The sequence below is a fragment of the Thunnus thynnus genome, chromosome 15, assembly GCF_963924715.1.
Source record: "Thunnus thynnus chromosome 15, fThuThy2.1, whole genome shotgun sequence".
NCBI lineage: Eukaryota > Metazoa > Chordata > Actinopteri > Scombriformes > Scombridae > Thunnus > Thunnus thynnus.
This window is the reverse complement of record NC_089531.1, coordinates 23,163,152-23,181,878: the sequence shown is the minus strand read 5'-3', so window position 1 is coordinate 23,181,878 and position 18,727 is coordinate 23,163,152. Positions and strand designations below refer to the sequence as shown.

At 40.5% G+C, this 18,727-nt stretch overlaps 1 protein-coding gene across 1 annotated transcript in view; it reads left to right on the top strand.

Moving 5' to 3' along the window:
- Positions 1-15,413, top strand: part of trim71 (tripartite motif containing 71, E3 ubiquitin protein ligase) — a 34,339-nt gene extending 18,926 nt beyond the window's left edge. Inside the window, exons 3-7 of the mRNA XM_067611417.1 lie at positions 3,017-3,151; positions 7,360-7,602; positions 7,809-8,306; positions 9,122-9,262; positions 9,512-15,413. Of these exons, the coding sequence (XP_067467518.1) occupies positions 3,017-3,151; positions 7,360-7,602; positions 7,809-8,306; positions 9,122-9,262; positions 9,512-10,084 (1,590 nt within the window). The 3' untranslated portion in view covers positions 10,085-15,413. The remainder of the gene's footprint in view (positions 1-3,016; positions 3,152-7,359; positions 7,603-7,808; positions 8,307-9,121; positions 9,263-9,511) is intronic.
- Positions 15,414-18,727: the final 3,314 nt, after the last annotated feature.

Below are 18,727 nucleotides of genomic sequence, written 5' to 3'. Positions count from 1 at the left end.
GATTTTTAATCTCAATGAGACTTTTCCTGGTTAAATAAAAGTTAAATAAAAATGAATTAAAAAAACAGTGCCTTCTAGGAAAGACTGTCTGAAAACATGTGACGTTATCCGCCTATTTCAACGATTATCGAGCATATTCTTTTTGAGCATAACACAGCTGTTACAATAAAGTTAGCATGTCAGTCAAGTTAGGCAGAAGAGGCGCCAACCCACGTAAACTAGTTAGTCCTAATTCCTTCCAACTTTTTTAGACAGGATAGACAAAACAAGCAATGTAAAGACATTGGACTCTGAAATTGTGAAACATTTTTTTTATAGTCAATTTTATGATCGAACAAAAAAAAAAAAAATCAGAAATGAAATACTCCTTCAACTGCAGCATTACTTTTAAAACTGAGAAAAGTGTAGATTGGCTAAGAGTTTTTAGTCTAACAACTGCAGCTAACATGGATAGGTCACACACACTAGTGTTGTCTAATTTGCCTGGAAGGTTGGGAGGTGTTACGACCTTGGTAAAGACTCGCCCAAAACATGAAACACTAGCTCCACTAAGGTCATGTGATGTGCTGGCAAGTACTATCTCCTCAAGAGAAGCTTGTGCCTCACCTATTCCTTTCTCTGCTGACCTTTGTGTGACTGGGTCACACTTTGTACCTCAATGGATAGGTGCTTATGTCACTCTGGGTGTTCTTGAAATTCCAACCCCTAATATCACAACACAGACTGACTCAGTTAAATGACAAACTCTCAGCCATGTGCAACAAATCATATCGACAAAGTCCGATTTTATTTAATGAATGCAGCTGGGTCAAAAGAAACACCACCTACCATCTGGCAATATGTTGCTGTGCTGTTGTTTGTGTGTGTTTGTCCCAGGTCACCACAGGAGTAAATGCTGACGCCAGATAATATGTAAACACACACACACACACACATACACATATACCACACGCACTCCTGTCCCCTGAGGTAGGAAATTTCCGCCCACTCCACACCCATTATCTTCCCTGACCCCTGACCCTGAGCTTGTGACCTCCTGGTTGGCCAGAGCTCTTTCCCTCTGCAGCTTGATTGGTCAGTTTGACCCTCTTTGTGTTCCAAGCTGTGCTGTTCTGGGAATGCGGAAAGAAAGATGGAAAGAGAGAATCTGGAGACACAGAGACAGAGATGGAGACCATATGACCAAGAAGCAGACAGAAGTGTGTTGAAAAGAAAGAGTGAGAGAAAGGGGAGAGAATCAAAGGAGAAAGGGAAAAAAATAAAATAATCGGAGAACAATAAATTAATATGATCTTAAGAAATGGAACATGTGTATCTTATAAAATACGCAGAAACAACTGGAGAAAACTGGCGGCTATGAAATCTCACCCTGCCTCCTTCCTCATTACGCACTGATAACAGCCCTCCCCCAAATTTCTTGATTCCCTCCCTGCTGTTCCCTCTCCGGAGGCCTGATTTAGTTGACCCTTGAGTCTTTAGACCCACCCCAATGGCCAGGCGAAAGAGAAAAGGACCCTGCTGCCAGGCTTTGTTCTTGCAGGGGTGCAGTGGGGGTGGGCGGTATGTGTCTTAAGACAGGGGTTGCAGATCACGACCTATAAGGTTTGGGTGACCTTTGATCCCTACGGCCAATATCACAAAGGAAGCCTTATCCCACCTCCCCTTCGTCCTTGTGAGGTCCGGTTCACCCTGTGACCTCCCAGAAATGCCAGAGGAAAAGCCAGATAACACACACGGGGGCAGGGAGAGAGACAAAGAGAAAAATGCATTTAGCCCAAATTGTGGGCTGTAAAAACTAAAACCCTTCTAAGATGGGATTTTCAAGTTTATGTCATACAGTTGCTGTTTATGGATTGAATTTACAAAGGTACAAAAAGGATGATTTCTTTTTATTGCACATGAATTGTAGAGTGATTCCTGCAAAAAGAAAACACGTCACACATCTTGCCTTCATCAGGGTGGTGTCTGATGCTGCTTCTGTTTCCTTTATATACAGTTAATTGATCCCCCATGTGACTGACAAATCACAATAAATACCATATATGCAAAACATCATGATCAACCCTTTCTTCAAAGTGATTAGATACAAAATATCATTACTCTTAATTGTTACAATAATTACAAGAGAAATATTTATGACAATAAGTTTAGAACATATGAACTTATATTCATTTTTTCACAATATTCTTTAGAAATATATCACTTAAGAAAAAGTGATTCCTGTACAATACAAAGACAGTCTTTTCTGTAAATTATGCCAAGAGTAATATCTTTGCACATTATATATACTGTTCTATAGGGCTGGGTGATTAAAAAAAAAAAAAAAAAAAAGTATATGTGATATGAATATGTTACCACCGCTGTGTTAAAATAAACAGCTTTGCCTGAATAGAGTACAGTCTCAAGTTAGAACAGTTTCCTGATTAACTGAAAAAGTATTGAGGTTTGACACTGAGCCTTACTGCATGCTGAGGGGAAAAACACTTTCAAATTTAACGCTTTGATATGCTCGAAATTTTTATGATGCCTAGTTTGAAAAGATGACTGAGTAGAGGTTCTGCCTGGCAGGAAGTTACATCATTTTGTCCAGTGTGAAGTGACTTCCTATTCCTGACCCGTGTTTCCTTTTCCCCTCCAAAAGAAGCCGCTAAATGTGAGAGAAGCATAGATCACAACAACCCAGCAGGTGTTTGTTCACTTGCCAGGAAGATGTCACATAGAGTGTCCTTTCTTTTAATGCTTCCTGATCCTCTGCATCCTGTCTCTGGAGGTGATCTGTATCCCATCTGAGTAATAAAACAGGCCAGGCAGTGGTGGTGTGTTAGACATCCCTTTTATTATTATGTCTTTACTCATCTCCACATCTAGTGTCTCTGTGTTTCTGTCTCACTGTTTGGTCCTTTTTTTATTGGTACCGGTCAATTTTTAAATTACAGCCTTTTCTGTTTTTCTTCAGCTCATCCTGGCTATAATAAGCAGACAAGATCATATCAGTGTGTTTGTTTTGTGTCCCCAGCTAAGCATGGAGAAGGTCCAGGCCATGGCGGAGCAGGTGGAGATCAAGGCTAAGGTGGTGCAGACTGAAGTGAAGGCCCTTGTCCTCAGACACAAGAAAGCGCTGGAGGAGAGGGAGTGTGAACTACTGTGGAAGGTGAGCTGCTATCTTCATCTTCATCCACTTTTAGTCACTGTTTGTTATGTTTGGCAGTATTAGTTTTCACTACAAATGTAACGTTGTGTTAGTCTGAGGCCTCTAGCCCAAACGTGGCCAATTTTGGCACAATTGCTCAATAACTATGAGGAACAGTGTTTTCTCTACTTTTCACCGAAGTGTTTTTGGCACCTTGACTCTCAAGAACAACACGGCTTCTTCTCACGTTGGATATGTTATTAATAGTTTATCGCATTACCATCTGTGACAGTTACACTCACAGAACAAAGGAAGACTGTCCCCTTTATTTGGAGACTCTCTGTATAGGAGGTTCATATTCAGCTGGTAAAATGAAATTCAAGAAGACGCACTTGAGCACAAATGTAACACTCTCTTTGTGAATATACGTATTATGAACCATTATTGTACATCCTCCTCCTCAACCCCTTACCCAGCCACCTACAGTACATCCATACCTAAACTCACTTTTGAGTAGCCTGCAAAAGAGGCTTTTTTACACTAGGTTTAATGTACTGTATAATGAGAGATGGATAACATTGACATCGTCACACCACAAACTACAGCCTCCAAAACAGCTGTAAAGCTCAAATGAAACAGAACAGTATTAACAAAAACTGGACAATATAACCTTCATGAAGATAGGATTTATTGCAGGGCTGTTGTATCACACTACATTAGTTTTATCTATATGTACCTAATAAAGTGGCAGCTGCTTCCTAACCCAGAGAGACTGTACCTTGACAGAAAGGAGAGGGATGTGTGCTTTCAGCAGAGCACATAGTACACTTGTCAGCATTGGTTATTTAAACTTGGTTAAACCAACTAAAAACAAAGATCTGTTTGGCCTGAAGCCTGCACTTAGGGAACAATCTGCGAGGGCCTCCCAGGTTTAAGGTTACCCAGAGAATAAGAAGGTTTCTGGGCAAAAGAAAGAGCCCTCATCCCTGAGGCCCCTCAGCCTTGGCTTAACAGTGTTTCCAACCCTCTGGTCATATACTGAGTACAGATATAAAATGGCATAAAATGAAGGCTGTATTATTGCATGCATCGTACCAGTCAAGTGTGTCTAATGTTCATGAATTCACATTCACAACAACAAAGCAAACAAACAAAGCAAATGTGAATCCAGTAAAATGTTTGTACATGTACATATTAGTTTCTTTTGAGAGGGCATAACAATTAATTTAGCTTAACACCCACCACTTTTATTTCTCCCCTTCCCCTCAGAGCAGGCTCAGTGACATTGTAAAAACTGACCTGTGTCGTACTCCCTCACATTTTACTGCTTGCGTGTGTATGTGTGTGTGCTGGTCAAAGTGTCACAAAGAAGGTTTTCACTTACCCATGTTCCCGCTTTAATCCCCCCCCAACACGACTACAGAACTCAGTCTTCATCCCTGACCCGATAAAGTCATTACAGGCAACCATAACCCTCAAACACACACACACACATACACACACACACACACACACACACACACACACACACACACACACACACACACAGTTTCTGTCTTTTTTTTTTCCGATCGACTTACTGACTTTTACACGTGTAATGAATGATTTAGATTCTTTGCCTCTCGTACGCGAGTATGCAACTATGTGATGAGTTTTGCGTTTTGCAGTGCTTGATTTCTTTCTTCAACTAAGCTTACTGTACTTGGAGGAATGATGTTGAGAATTTCAGGAATACCAGTGGGGGCAGATGAAAGCCACAGTACATGTAAAGTAGGGTGGTGCTGATGGATTATATACGATTATCAGTTAGTACTTACAAAGTTGGTAGGAGGCTTACTTGATATTGTTTCACCACCACTTGTATTGAAGTAATTTTGTTTGTTATAGGAGGGCATACCTGTTAATAGGGCTGAAAAAATTAGTCAGAAAATTAATCGTCAACAATTGATTGCTGACAGTTGACTCATAAAGCAAAATTTCAATTATTAGCTAGTTATATCCTCTGAAATGTAGGAATTTGTGCTTTTCTGTTATATTATTGTAGAATTAACATTTTGGGGTTTTGGACTGTTGTCTGGAAAATAATTTAAAAATGGCACCTTGCGCTCTGGAAAACTGGGATCTGCATTTTTCATTACTTATTTAATGAAAAAATTAAATCAACAGACTAATGAGGAATTGTAGCTTAATGGTCAACCTAGTAAATAGTGAGTCCACTCTTCCGGTTTAAAGGGATTTGGTCATTTCAGCCTAATAGAAGTGTTGCAGTGATGGAAAGCTGTATCAATGCTCTGATGCACTTTCTTTACCTGCTTCTACATGCCGCTCTGCTCCACTGCTGTGACAGCACAGGTGCAAAAGGCTTGCAAGGTGAGATGTACATCTCCTGAATCACCCAAGTTATTGGAAATTACTCTGCTGGCGCTTCCTGCACTGCTAGCCAGTGTGACGGTCACCCGTGCTGACGTTGCTGTCAGGAAAACAGAAACTGGATCTAGAATTGCGCTACAGTGACTCAGCATTGTGTCACTAAATTATAGAGATTCAAGGCATTACTGTGACTCTCAGGTCAAACATGAGACACTTGACAGCTATGAGTCCGGTGTGTCTTGTATATGTTGTTGTATGAATGTGTTGGGCAGAAGGTGTGCTGGCATGTGAGGTTGTAACTTTTGAACATCAAGGTCTCCCTTCATTTCTGTGTCTCAGGGATTTTTGCCCTGTAACTCTGTGAAATACACACCAACTCTGCCATTCTCCTGTTTTCCACCAAGGAACTAAAGCGAGTTGTCTGTCCATCAGAAAGCCTAACTTGAATCTTTGTCCTCAGTGACTATAAAGTGTAACTCTAGTCTCACAGATGCAAATTTCAGTTCCACTTTTTGTTTAGGATTAACAAAAGACCCCTCTCTTTTGGACTTTTTGTTTCTTTCAGAGTCCCTCCCTACTATCAAAAGTCCTTCTAACCATAGAGGCAGTCAGGCTATTGTGTTATATTCTTTTTGTTAGGTGACGGTAAGTAACAGCCCAATCCCTGCTTCTCAGGTTCTGCCACCCTCTTTAATGCTTTATTCTCACTGACTGTACTGTAACTTTATCTGTCTTCACACGGTATCACAAATGTGTGGCGGTTAAGTGATGGTCTGACTTTTCTTTTTTCTTTTTTTTTTTAACGATTAGCTGATGATTTGACTTATTACTCTTTTTTTATTTATTGTAGTTTTAAAAGTTTAGTTTAGTCAATTTGTACTGTGTGCGACACTGTTTCCTTATTGTCTGCTGTTTTATTGTTTTGGCAAGAAGCCAAAACAATAGCTTACGGCAGGTAACCCTGTGATGAAAAGTGGACTAACAGCAACCCTCATAGCTCTCATAAAATCTCCATAAATAATGTCTCCCATTCTATGAAATATTACATCACAATGAAAAATGCAAATATGTAAGATGTCCAGTAGTAGTTATAGTAGTCATTTAATATTGTAGGGTTGCCACATGTGAAGTATGTAATGTAATCATGGAAACATAATAATCTGGAAGGGAAACTCCCCAGTAAAGATAATATCTATCTTTCTTTCTTTATGACATTCATGATTATTACACAGAAATATGTGTTATTTTAAGTAATAGAAAAACTTTTATATTGAAAACAATCTATTACTGAATCAATTAACATTTTGTCAATAGTCTACAGTTGGAGTTAGACTCACTATGGTACTGTTTCCCCTCTATGCCCATCAAGTTAAACAACTCAACTTAAAATAAATCTAATGCTCTCAGACAGTTAAAGTCTTCTCCTACCTGTTTTCCCTTCACTTAACCTAAATTCTACTGGATTGGTTAATATTGACACACTGACACTCTTATTTAAATAGATGCACAGGCAACTAGCTGCATGTCAACCAGTTTTCTTCTTCTTCCACCTGAATGCATGGCAGACTTGGCATGGTCAGCACATTGCTGCCATCTTGTGGGCAGACTTGCTGTGACCAATCAGTAGTAATACCTTAGGACACCAAATGAAATACTAAAGTGTATTGCAACCATGTTTGTGTTTTGGCTGCCAGCTGTACCTTTGCTGCGAAAACATCATCATTTCAACAGAGGATCAAAAAGTGTCTTTGTCACCCGTTTAATCTGCTATTTGTTTAACACACTTCCCGTGAATGATAGTAAGCATACGCTCTGGTTGTTTTCTTCCTTAAGCATTTCTACTCTCTCTCCCCTTTCAGGTGGAGAAAATCCGTCAGGTGAAGGCCAAGTCTCTGTACCTGCAGGTGGAGAAACTGCACCAGAGTCTGACCAAGTTGGACAGCACCATCGCTGCTGTCAGCCAGGTGCTGGATGAGGGCCGCCACCTAGACGTGCTGCTGGCCAGGGAGCGAATGCTTACCCAGATCCATGAACTAAAGGCCCTCAGAGGCCTGCTGCAGCCGCAGGAGGACGACCGCTTCATGTTCACTCCTCCAGACCAGGTAGGCACTGTGGAAATGGCCAGGGCATAAAGTTTAAAGGGTTTTTCACATTATAGAAGTATCCCTATGTTTTTAAGTCTCATTTAATGTTATTAGTTAGGAGTATAAATGTAACTGGTTCCCCTTGATGATAAATCTATTCTCAGTTTACATGTAAACTTTTTAAGAAATACAAAGCAACTGAACATATTTCATGGTTCTCACAGGCTCTGTACATAGCCATCCAGTCCATGGGCCTGATCAGCAGCGGAGCCTTTGCCCCGGTCACCAAAGCCCACGGTGAGGGTCTGAAAAGTGCGCTTCGTGGCAAGCCTGCCTCCTTTACTGTGATTGGATACGACCATGACGGCGAGCCACGTCTTTCTGGCGGGGACACGGTGTCTGCAATAGTCATGTCCGTTGCCGAAGGCGACCTGTCCGCAGCGGAGGTAACGGATCACCAGAATGGCTCGTACACCGTCAGCTACCTGCCCAAATGTGAGGGGGAGCACCTTGTGTCAGTGTTGGTGTGTAACCAGCACATCCAAGGCAGCCCCTTCAAGGTAATCGTGAAGTCAGGAAGGAGCTACGGGTCCCTGGGCTCCCAGGTGTCATCCTTTGGGTGCGAAGGCGAGGGAGATGGTCAGCTGTGTCGTCCCTGGGGAATCAGCGTGGACAAGGAGGGATATGTGGTGGTGGCTGATCGCAGCAACAACCGCATACAGGTAGAGCATGTCCTTCATTCCCTGTTACCACAGTGCTGTCATCGAATCAGTGGTTACAAGCCTTACTTCTCTGTACCTTGCCAGTGTCAAACATCATTTTTATTTACAAAACTTTAAAAGATGATGGAAGTAAATGAATTTATTATGTGGATAAAGCAAATGTCAAAAAAGCTTTTATTTTCTGGATTAGAGGCCCTTCAGTCGACACTTTCTTCTTTCTGTCTGTAGAGTCTCTACTCAGTCTGACATATGAGCACCAAAGAAATCTGCACTTAAATTAGATGTAGAGAGATTATATTTAACTTCTGAGTCACTCATCAGTTAATGCCAACTTCACACTGTTGATTTTGGGCAGAAATATTTATGTAGCAGTAAGTCTGTTTGTGTTGAAGAGTGAGTGAAGCGTACTTCCTCCTCTTTTCCTCTCACCCTTACACACACACACATTTGTATACGTCATAGTCACAGTGATGTTTTGTCCCGGAAAGGGCTTTTTGTGTGTGTGTAAATGGATAAACTAAAAAAAGCACTTATTTAAAGGAACAAACATCCTCAAAAGTTTACAATACAAGGAAGGTCCTAACTACTTACATATTTACTTAAGCAATACTCACATGTGTATTGCTTTGACTAGTGAAAATGTTAGCTGTGTGTCCGTTGGAGGCAAGCAGAGAGTCTTCATTGTGGAGCATTCTGTTAAAACTGAACAATATAACAGGTTGATCATTATTGTGTGAGCATCACTGTAGAGCAGGTACATCTTGTAATACTAAAGAAGACGCCTTACATGAAGTTTTTGCTCTTTCCCTCTCCAGATATTCAAGCCCTGTGGTGCCTTCCACCATAAGTTTGGCTCTCTGGGTTCTCGGCCTGGTCAGTTTGATCGTCCAGCTGGGGTTGCATGTGACAGTCAGAGACGAATCATCGTGGCTGATAAGGACAATCACCGTGTGCAGGTATGAAAACCTATTTGAACAACCTTTTTATTTTGCACAATAGCTGGAATTCCATTACATTTGTACATGTATCAGAAAGTCCAAAACCACAGGAAAGTTTTACCAAAGGCTATAAAAAGCATGAAGAAGTCTTGACTTTTGTAAACATGTAAGCTCATATACACGTGTAAACACATAGCTCCTCATGCTTACTCTCTCTACTCCAAATGTAAACATGTTGGGCCTTAAGACATTTGTTTTGTCTGGCAGGTGTTCACTTTTGAGGGCCAGTTCCTGCTGAAGTTTGGGGAAAAGGGTACCAAGAATGGGCAGTTCAACTATCCCTGGGATGTGGCTGTCAACTCTGAGGGTAAGATCCTGGTCTCTGACACCAGGAACCACCGCGTCCAGCTCTTCGCCTCTGACGGCTCTTTCCTCAACAAGTACGGCTTTGAAGGGGCTCTGTGGAAACACTTTGATTCTCCCAGAGGAGTGGCCTTTAACCACGAAGACCACCTGGTGGTGACTGACTTCAACAACCACCGGCTCCTGGTCATTCGGCCGGACTGCCAGTCAGCTCGCTTTCTGGGCTCTGAGGGCACTGGGAACGGGCAGTTTCTGAGGCCCCAGGGCGTCGCTGTGGACCAGGAGAACCGCATCATTGTGGCCGACTCCCGCAACCACCGAGTCCAAGTATTCGAGCCCAACGGAAACTTCTTATGCAAATTTGGAACACAGGGGAGTGGCTTCGGACAGATGGATCGCCCCTCCGGTGTGGCTGTGACGCCTGACGGAGTCATTGTGGTTGTTGACTTTGGAAATAATCGCATCCTCAAGTTCTAAAAATGTATTTTTGCATTCTCTCCCTCCGTTTGCCCTTTTGCAGTTTTTTCAATGAAGGAAACGGAGGAGAGAGAATGAATCAGAAAACAGACACAACGGGAGGAGAGCTCTTAGAGGATTGAGAGCATGTTGATGTGAAGGGAAATTAAAACTAAATATTATTTTTCTTCATTACATTAATATTCTCCAAATCTGATATCTGTGGTATGTATGACAAAGGGGACCTCTACAAATTGATAATCAGTAGAAAAAGAGCCATTTTTCCCTTCCCCAGTCTCAGCTGCTCTTAATCCTTTCTGGAAGCTTTCCTCAAGTATCCTTCTCAGGGAATTTCTCACTTTTCTTGAAATCTTGTACCCTCTGCTCCATACCTACCTCATTTAGCTCTTTATGAATGTACTCATAGTCAATGAGCAGAGGTTTAGTCCGTGAAGTTTTACAAAGAAGAAAAGTCTACCTCTATACTTTGTTATTTAAGAGAGACAAAAAGAATAGACTCTTCAGTTGATATTTGCACAGGATTAATGGAATTCTTGCTGTGCATTTTGAAATATGAGTTAAGTGAACCTCCTGAATGTTGTTGCTGGGACAATACTCAGACCGCTGTAGAGGCTGCATGATTTATTCTCATTAGAAGGCTTTGCTCAGAGAGGAAACGTGGGTAAAGTAGTGTCCTTTCATGTTTTTAGGCTAGTTAGTTTTTTGCTTCTGCATTGACCCTCTCTCTTTGTGGCTCTGCAGAGTTTGTAGTATCATGATAGCCTAAGAAGAAAGCGCAAAGCCATGCCAAACTTGATAGAATCAACATTAGCTCAGGTCATGGTAGGACTGATTAAAATGATCAGTACTTTTCAGAATCTCCCTCTAGCTTTACTGGCTAATTGATTAATAGTGGATGCTGATTTGATAAATTCACTGATGAGCAAAAATGTTAAGTTTAGGAAATAATCTCCAAAATAATCCCTAAAATGATCCCCAATGTAAACCCTGTAATGAATTTATCCAAAGTGTTTGATCATCCATACACCCCGGCCCCAAAATCGTGTCTCGTAAGACTGGAAAAACTAATGTTTTTGATAAAATAAGACAGCCTGTGGCATAACTATCCAGTCAGTTGCATGAACAACTAAGATGCAAAGATTAGTATGCAAGAACAGCTGTGTCTCCTCCAAAAGGGAGGACCCACCAAAGGATATTGGAGATGAATTTTCCAAGATCTGGATCTATTAGTGATCTTAACGTAGAGATTTAATCATAGAATTGAATGACACCTTTTTCGATGAGGCATGTGTGACAAAAGCCTCAGAAGTTGACACCTAATTTGGCCGTCCAGAGGACATTAATGACATCAAATTAAAGGCCTAACTCAACAATCCTTTGGATGTAGATTGTGGTTGAAAGCCACATCTTTTGGCTCTTGGGGCCTAGGATTTAGTCCAGTCCAATGAGAGGGCGCGATCACAAAGCCCTGCCCTATTATATTGATGCTTGGAGTTGAGGAGACCTCTCCAGATTGAGCGCTAGTAGACCAGTACTCTAAAGATGAAGGTCTCTAGACCAACTACTAGAGTCAACCAAAGTTAGAATTTCTGCACAATGGCCAACAGTAGATTTGGCAATTAAAGAAACAAAAAAAAAAAACCCTTTAAAGACATTTTTAAAAATAATCATTGTTGTTGGGAAGTCTAAAGTTCACAAAACTCCAGAGGTCATAGCACTGTCCATGTCAGGCTTAAAACTAGTGTGCTTGGGTCACAGTTTTATTGTGCATGAGTACTTTCACATCCTGCTAAGATGAGGCCCTCGCTATGAGAGGCAGGTTTTGAAAGAAGATCCTTTCATCTGTCTGCGGAGATGTTTGTGTGGAGAACAGAAGATACCCGCACCAAAGAGAACCCCTTTCTACCCCTCGCATTTTTTTTGCCTCATCCTATCAAACAATGCCCCAGATCAATACCCCATGTTTATTAATATTAGGCGGCCTGTAGACTCAAAGTAGCATCTCAAATTATCCTTTGTATCCCAAACTAATTACTATAGAAGCAAATTGATGCTAATTCTTTGTGGTGAAAGCATTGTGGGAGCATTGTGGGGTTTTGAATCCCCTTGCCCTTCGTTCAATCTGTGTCCCACTGGCAGCACTAGACCATGAAGGTTCTGTTAGCCACTTCCTTAGCCTAGCAAAGAATCTTGGGACCTATGAAAAGATTCACCGACAGGCTCTCACCTCTGAGGAGAGGGCCCGTCTGCACATGATCAGGATCTACATCCTCATATCTCAGATATCCTTTACCTCAATGGTCGTTTTACCTCTTTTTTTTTTTTTTTTCTCGTATACCTCAACTGCAAAATACCTCAAGTATGTCACTCATAGCTACTGTGCATTTAAACATTCAAATACCTCAACTTGTTACTCTCATTCTGAATACCTCATTTTTACTCTTGTATTTAAGCATACCTCATCAGATATTTATACATCACAAATATACCTCATTCTTTGACTCTTGTGTTACAGTACAGTACATGTCCCATAACTCTAGGACCAAAGATCATGGTACTGTTTCAAGCCGAAATAAAATTTGTGTTATGGTCATCTTCCATCTTGCAGCCCTGAACAGCTTTCGGTTTGTTGAATCTACTGTAAATTGCCTGGTAAACTTTGCCTTTTATCACCAAGAAACCAAATATTCAGATGAAAGCATTGTGCCAAAATGATCTCTGAGAGTTCTGTGCCAAACAGGGTTGGCATCTGGACCACGCTGTTGTAGACGACAAACGTCACTGGACCATTATATCAGAGATACAAATGTTAAATCAGAGCGCCTCAGGATAAATCCTCGCGCTCTGATTGGATGCACTTAAGAGGGCTGGGCCCCAATTATCTTTACCTCATGATGATGAACATGCAGATTCCACTTGTACTTTGTTACTGTGCGCAAGGGGTGAGGGGAAGAGGAAACAGCCTCTTTTAAAGAATTAAGAACTTTACAAGTCCGCCTTTTAAACGCACAAGAATGACCTCTAATTTCAGCACAAATTACCAATATTTCAGTGTGGATTTTAGGATGCTTGATGTTGGTTGTGGAGGACCTCGAAACAAGTCTACACTCAACCACTCTGACTGTGGTTTAGACAAACATCAAAGGTTTATTATTTAAGTGGAGCTATTAGCACATTGATGGCAAGCCAGTTTGAGTCCACAGACCCTGCTGCTTTGAACCCAACACCTAGTTTCACCTGTAAGATTGTTTTTTGCTTTTCAGTATTACTCTGTGAAATGTTCATTCATGTCTGCATCAGTTTTTTTTTTTAATTAAGATTGCAAAATTCTATCTTTAAGATCCTTAGGTCTTCACTCTTAAAGAGGAAAAATGTATTTTAAACCTTTATTTGTTTTTCATTTTGTTGCATGCTTTAAAAAGTCCTTGTATTATACTGACGTCTCTCAGATAGGTGTTGAAAAACTCAGATGGGGTGGGTAGCTGGCTATTGGGATGGTTTTTACCAAAATATATACCCAAAGATGTGTATGTGTGTGTTAGGATTGCGTTGGATGGAATTAACCTTTGACCTTTGCGATTGTATTTCCTGTTCTCTAGAGGCTCTGCAGAGCACAACCTGTTCAGCCGGCCGTGCCTCAATTCCTGAGAAACAATAGAGGCAGAGTTTTCAAATAAATGCAGAAGGCTGGTGTGCCCCTTGACCATTAGTGCTTAATTTTCTTTAGCTCCTGCTAATATTAATAATATGGGTAGACATATTAACATATTGTCCTTTCCACGCTCAAACCCTGTGACTTAGGAAGTTGTAAAAGCTTCCTACTCGGCATAGATTTACCTTTCCAACAATGATGAATCCATAAGGCGGCCATTTTGTGTTGGACCTAGTAACGGGAACTCTCTTCTCTCACTGTCATGTGAGAAGCAGCTAGGTTTCTTCAGCACAAAACTAGCAATCAGCTTCCCTCCTCATCTTTACAAGAATCCAGGAAGTGTGGTGATGGCTGCTGAGCACGTGATCGGTTGACTGCACTCCTGTTCGGCTGGGTTTTTTTTGTTTGTTTTTTATTTTATTGGGCCCCTGTGGTTTCTGTCCACCATTTTATTTCTGGCCTCTCACGGCTTAAAGAGAGAGAAAAAGCAAAGCCGCACCAGGTGACGTGTGCAAGGTCATAGACCTCCTTTTAATGATTGTATATTCATAAAGAAAGGAAAAAAAAAGGTTGGAAAATTTAGAAAGGAAAAAAAATAAAACTCAGGTAGTTCTCAGCAGCCCTGCCCTGCAGGTGTCTCATTGAAACGTGTCCCGTAGTGATGATGTAGTGACCCCCCCCCCCCCCCACCCCCCGTTATGACCTCTCAGTACTAGTCTGATTCTTTTGTGTGTCCATTTACATATTATAAAACAAATTATTTCTCAATCTGAAAAAAGTAATGCTTTTGATTAGTTTCCCCTGATTAATTATTGTTTTTGCTTTTTTTTTTTTCTTGCTTTTACAAAAAAAAAGTACAAATACTTCACACCACTTGATGCTCATCGTCCCTTTTAGAATGTATTTTGTGAAGAAAAGGGTTGAATGGGATCATGTTGATGCTCACTCGCTAGAGCCAGCTGCTGGTTGCAACACAAGACAGAACAGAGACCACAGAAAATACATTTTTCTCCATCTCTTGGTGCTAAATGTTCCACACCAGCAATACCTTATTAGACTATTAGGTGGAATCATGTGGTTGTAGTGGAACATGCAGCACTGTGTCCATAAAGCAGCTTTTAACATCCTCCAAGGTTGGGAGGCGTTTGGCTTGAGGGGGTAACAGTCAGTTTCTGTCATGTCCTGTTTGTTCAGCAGCCGGTTTTGTGCGCAGTGGACGCTGTGTTTGTGCACTGCATCTGTGTTGTCTGAGCAGAAATCCACTGAATGTATCCTCCTCACAGTCCAAGAGGCAGGGCGAGCCAGCGTGGCCAGCTGAGTTTAGATGGGTGCTGCTGGCGCTTCCTCATCCAGGCCGCTGTATGTGTGTGTGTGTGTGTGTGTGTGTGTGTGTGTGTGTGTGTGTGTATGTATGTATGTATGTATGTGTTTATCAGTCTAACCTTGTGTATGTGTGTTTGCCAGCACACCTTCCCTCCCTCTTAACACACACACTCATACATTGTGCTGAGTGGAAGTGCAGATGTCAGGTCTTAAGTTTAAATAAGGCAGAGGAGACTATAATATATTGGCCACCTGCTGCTCTCTCTGTACTCTGTGGACTTTAAACATTTCCTATGCAGTTTTTTTGTTGTTTTTTTGTTTACACTTCAATAAAGTTGTATTTCTTGACTTCAATTCATGACTCCTTTTTGCCCACAGCATGCACAATGTTAAATATTATTGTAAGTGTGTCAATGCTGAATTCAGTCCCTCTCAGCCTTTTGAATGTGATGTATTTGCACCTAGCAGACAATTTAGCCGTAAAATCACAGATCTTAAAGCTTTACTGGAACTCTAGGGTAATAAGTCACATGTGATCCACAACATCTTCACAGTACATGAGTGATGCCTTTCTCTCAGTCTGGTTAATTGTTTCCCAGCAAAGGGGACATGAGGTAATGAGCCCACAGTGTGAGTCCACCTAAATGACACAATAAACAGATAAATTTGCTCAAGTTAGAAAAACAAAGGCATCCTGTGTTTCCTCATAGTGAGTCTGAAACTAGTTGGGACAGTCACTGTGTGGTTTTACTGGGGGATGAGAAGCAAGCAGCAGTTGTACCATAAAGTAACACAGCTTATGCTTTGTTGCTGCTTTTAGAACTAAAAATTTTAGAGAAGAATTCAGACAGCAAAGTATCTCCTTTTTGTTAATCCTGAGTTTGTGTGAGGAGCAGCCTCTTGGTCAGTGCAACAATACAGAAAACCTACATTCAAACAATAATACCCAAGACCGTTTAGGGATTTCTTTTTTTTCTTTTTTTTTCTTTTATGGATTTGATGACTTTCACAGGAAGGGAAGAACCAGTTTAAAAACCTTTGAGGATCTTTAATTGACCTGAATTCAGGCCAGTTTCAGTCTCCAGACAGCAGACCTCAAACCCTTCTAACATCTGATCTGTTAAAATGGCAAAAGATAAACCATGAATACAAGCTGTAATTAGAAACAATCAAGACCTGAAAATCTTTCAGTAAAATGCTAATAAACCATTCTTGACATATAGACCTAGTAATATCAGAAATATAATATGATTAAAATGCGTGTTAACTCTGACAAAAGCTTTTAGTGGTGGACTTCTAGACCTCAGGAAATGGTTCCCCTGTTTCAAGTTGATATATATAGGACTTTTTCAAAACATTTAACAAAAACAAAAAGGTTCACCCCCATGTATATATTGTACACATGGATAAGTACACAGTGGGCTATCATCCCCACCTAGTGGAGACGACAGGAAAGAAAGCAAAAAAATGTCAAGTATATCCAGCTGCAGCATGAACGTGCAGTATCTATACAACACACCCACTTTACCACATGACACACCCAGTTGGTTAGGTTTAGGCATGAGGAGGGAGATGGTTAGGGGTCAGATGGGGTGTGTCATGTAACATGCCGTTAGGGTGACAACATCAGGGGATGTGTCATAAAGGGTTAGGGTGAGTCTGCAAGGCTGCAACTAAACCTTTCTCAAAAATGTGGTTGAGTCTCTTGGATGCCATTAGAGAGGTCAGAGGTCAGCCACACAAACTTCAGCTTCTTGCTCAACTTCACTTTAGCCGGGTACATAAGAATAATATGCTCCTGCGCAGAACCCTCTGATGCACAACATGGGTCAAAAGTGACCCGAGTGAATGACTTTGTTTAATATCTTTGCATTTTTTGCATTTTATTAGTCAATATTCAATGAATTCCTCAACTCAGTAATTTTTTAACATCACAATTACTTATTTTGATGTTATTTTATTTTATTTTTGCCTAAAAAACATTTTTTATCACTATCCCATAAATGCACAACATGGGTAAAAAATGCCCCGCATTAATATTCAAATTTATTTGATACATAGCTGAATGTTTCACTGTAATATCTTTGATGCAAAATCATGTCAGCACCAGGATTCTGAGAAATGATTATTTTGTTTTTATTAGTCATTATATAATTTTTTCTGTCTTGCTATGTAGAGAAAAAAACATTGTTTACACATCTAACTTATATTTGCAGACATTGGTCAAAAATGACCCGCCGGGTCATTTAGTGTTTCTAAGTGTTATTTAACTGTTTTGTCTCATTTTACTGTTGTAAGACATTGTTAAAGGTATATATCACGGGCACATAATGGTGGTTATGTCTATGATTACTTATGTTTATTCAAACTAAGAATAACTGTCATAGCACCAAGATCCAAAGTGCTGTCAATGTAAGACTTAATGCCTCAAAGCAGAGGTGGTGTGACTCAAAGCAGTATTCCTTTGAAGCTCCAGTTTTTTAAAGTTGAACTTTGCAGTATTTTCTTTTAACCTGCAATACTGAGTCTGAGACAAAATGACCTGCCACTTAGGCAAATATGGGTCATGGGTCAAAGTAAATGCCCCACTGTCCAATCAAACTGAGTCATAGGTCAGAATTTATGACCTCCCTCACATGTCAGTATCATTGACCTGTCAGATCAAACTGTCACAAGCCAGTGACATGACAGTTGACATGGCTGGTTGCAATCATAACAGGTTTTTGTGCGACATTGTTATGGATGTGCTTCTTGCAGGACAAGTACAAGTGTTAGTGGCATCTAGCGGTGACGTTGCAGATTGCAACCAACTGAATACCCCTCCCCCTCCCCTTCCAAGTGCAGGAGAATCTGGCCACTAAACTTGCGAAAACACAAAAGGCCCTCTCTAGAGCCAGTGTTTGGTTTGTCTTTTCTGGGCATCTGTAGAAACATGGCGGACCTGCTCCCTCTGTAGAACACAACAATTCTTATTTTCAGGTGATTGTACACTAATTAAAACATACTTATGGATGTTATATTCCTTTTATGCCAAGTCCATTCAGCTAGATGCCGTTGAATTCTACACACTGCTTTGCAACCTTTAATGGTTATTAAAATTGCTGTTCAGATCAATCACACTGTAATCAATTATGTGATGTGATATAGTGATGTGTATTGTAAAGGGAAAGTCACAAATGAATACATTTCAAGCACTAATTGTTTTGGATAATCAGAATTATTGTAAAAACAATAAATTTGAAACAAGTATGATTATGTTTTTTGACGCTCTTTGAAAAAAAAACCCAAAACAATACTGTCGTCTTCCATCCTGACGGGTCATTTTTTACCCATGTGTGAAAATTTAACATATTAACATTTCTCTACATAGCCAGACAGTTTAAAAATGAATATAAAGATGATTTCTTAAAATCCTGGGTGATGACATGATTTTGCTTCAAAGATATTACAATGAAACATTTAGCTATGTATCAAAAAATATTAAAAATGAATGCGGGTCATTTTTGACCCATGTTATGCATTAAAAGGTTTTGAATATGTTGTGCATCAGAGGTTACTTCAGAGTTATTTTGTAATCAGTTGTTTACTGTTTGGCTGTGCCCATTTCACCTCAGTCTGCTTTGCAAACTACTGCAGTGACTGATTTCCTACATTTCACAGGAAGCCTT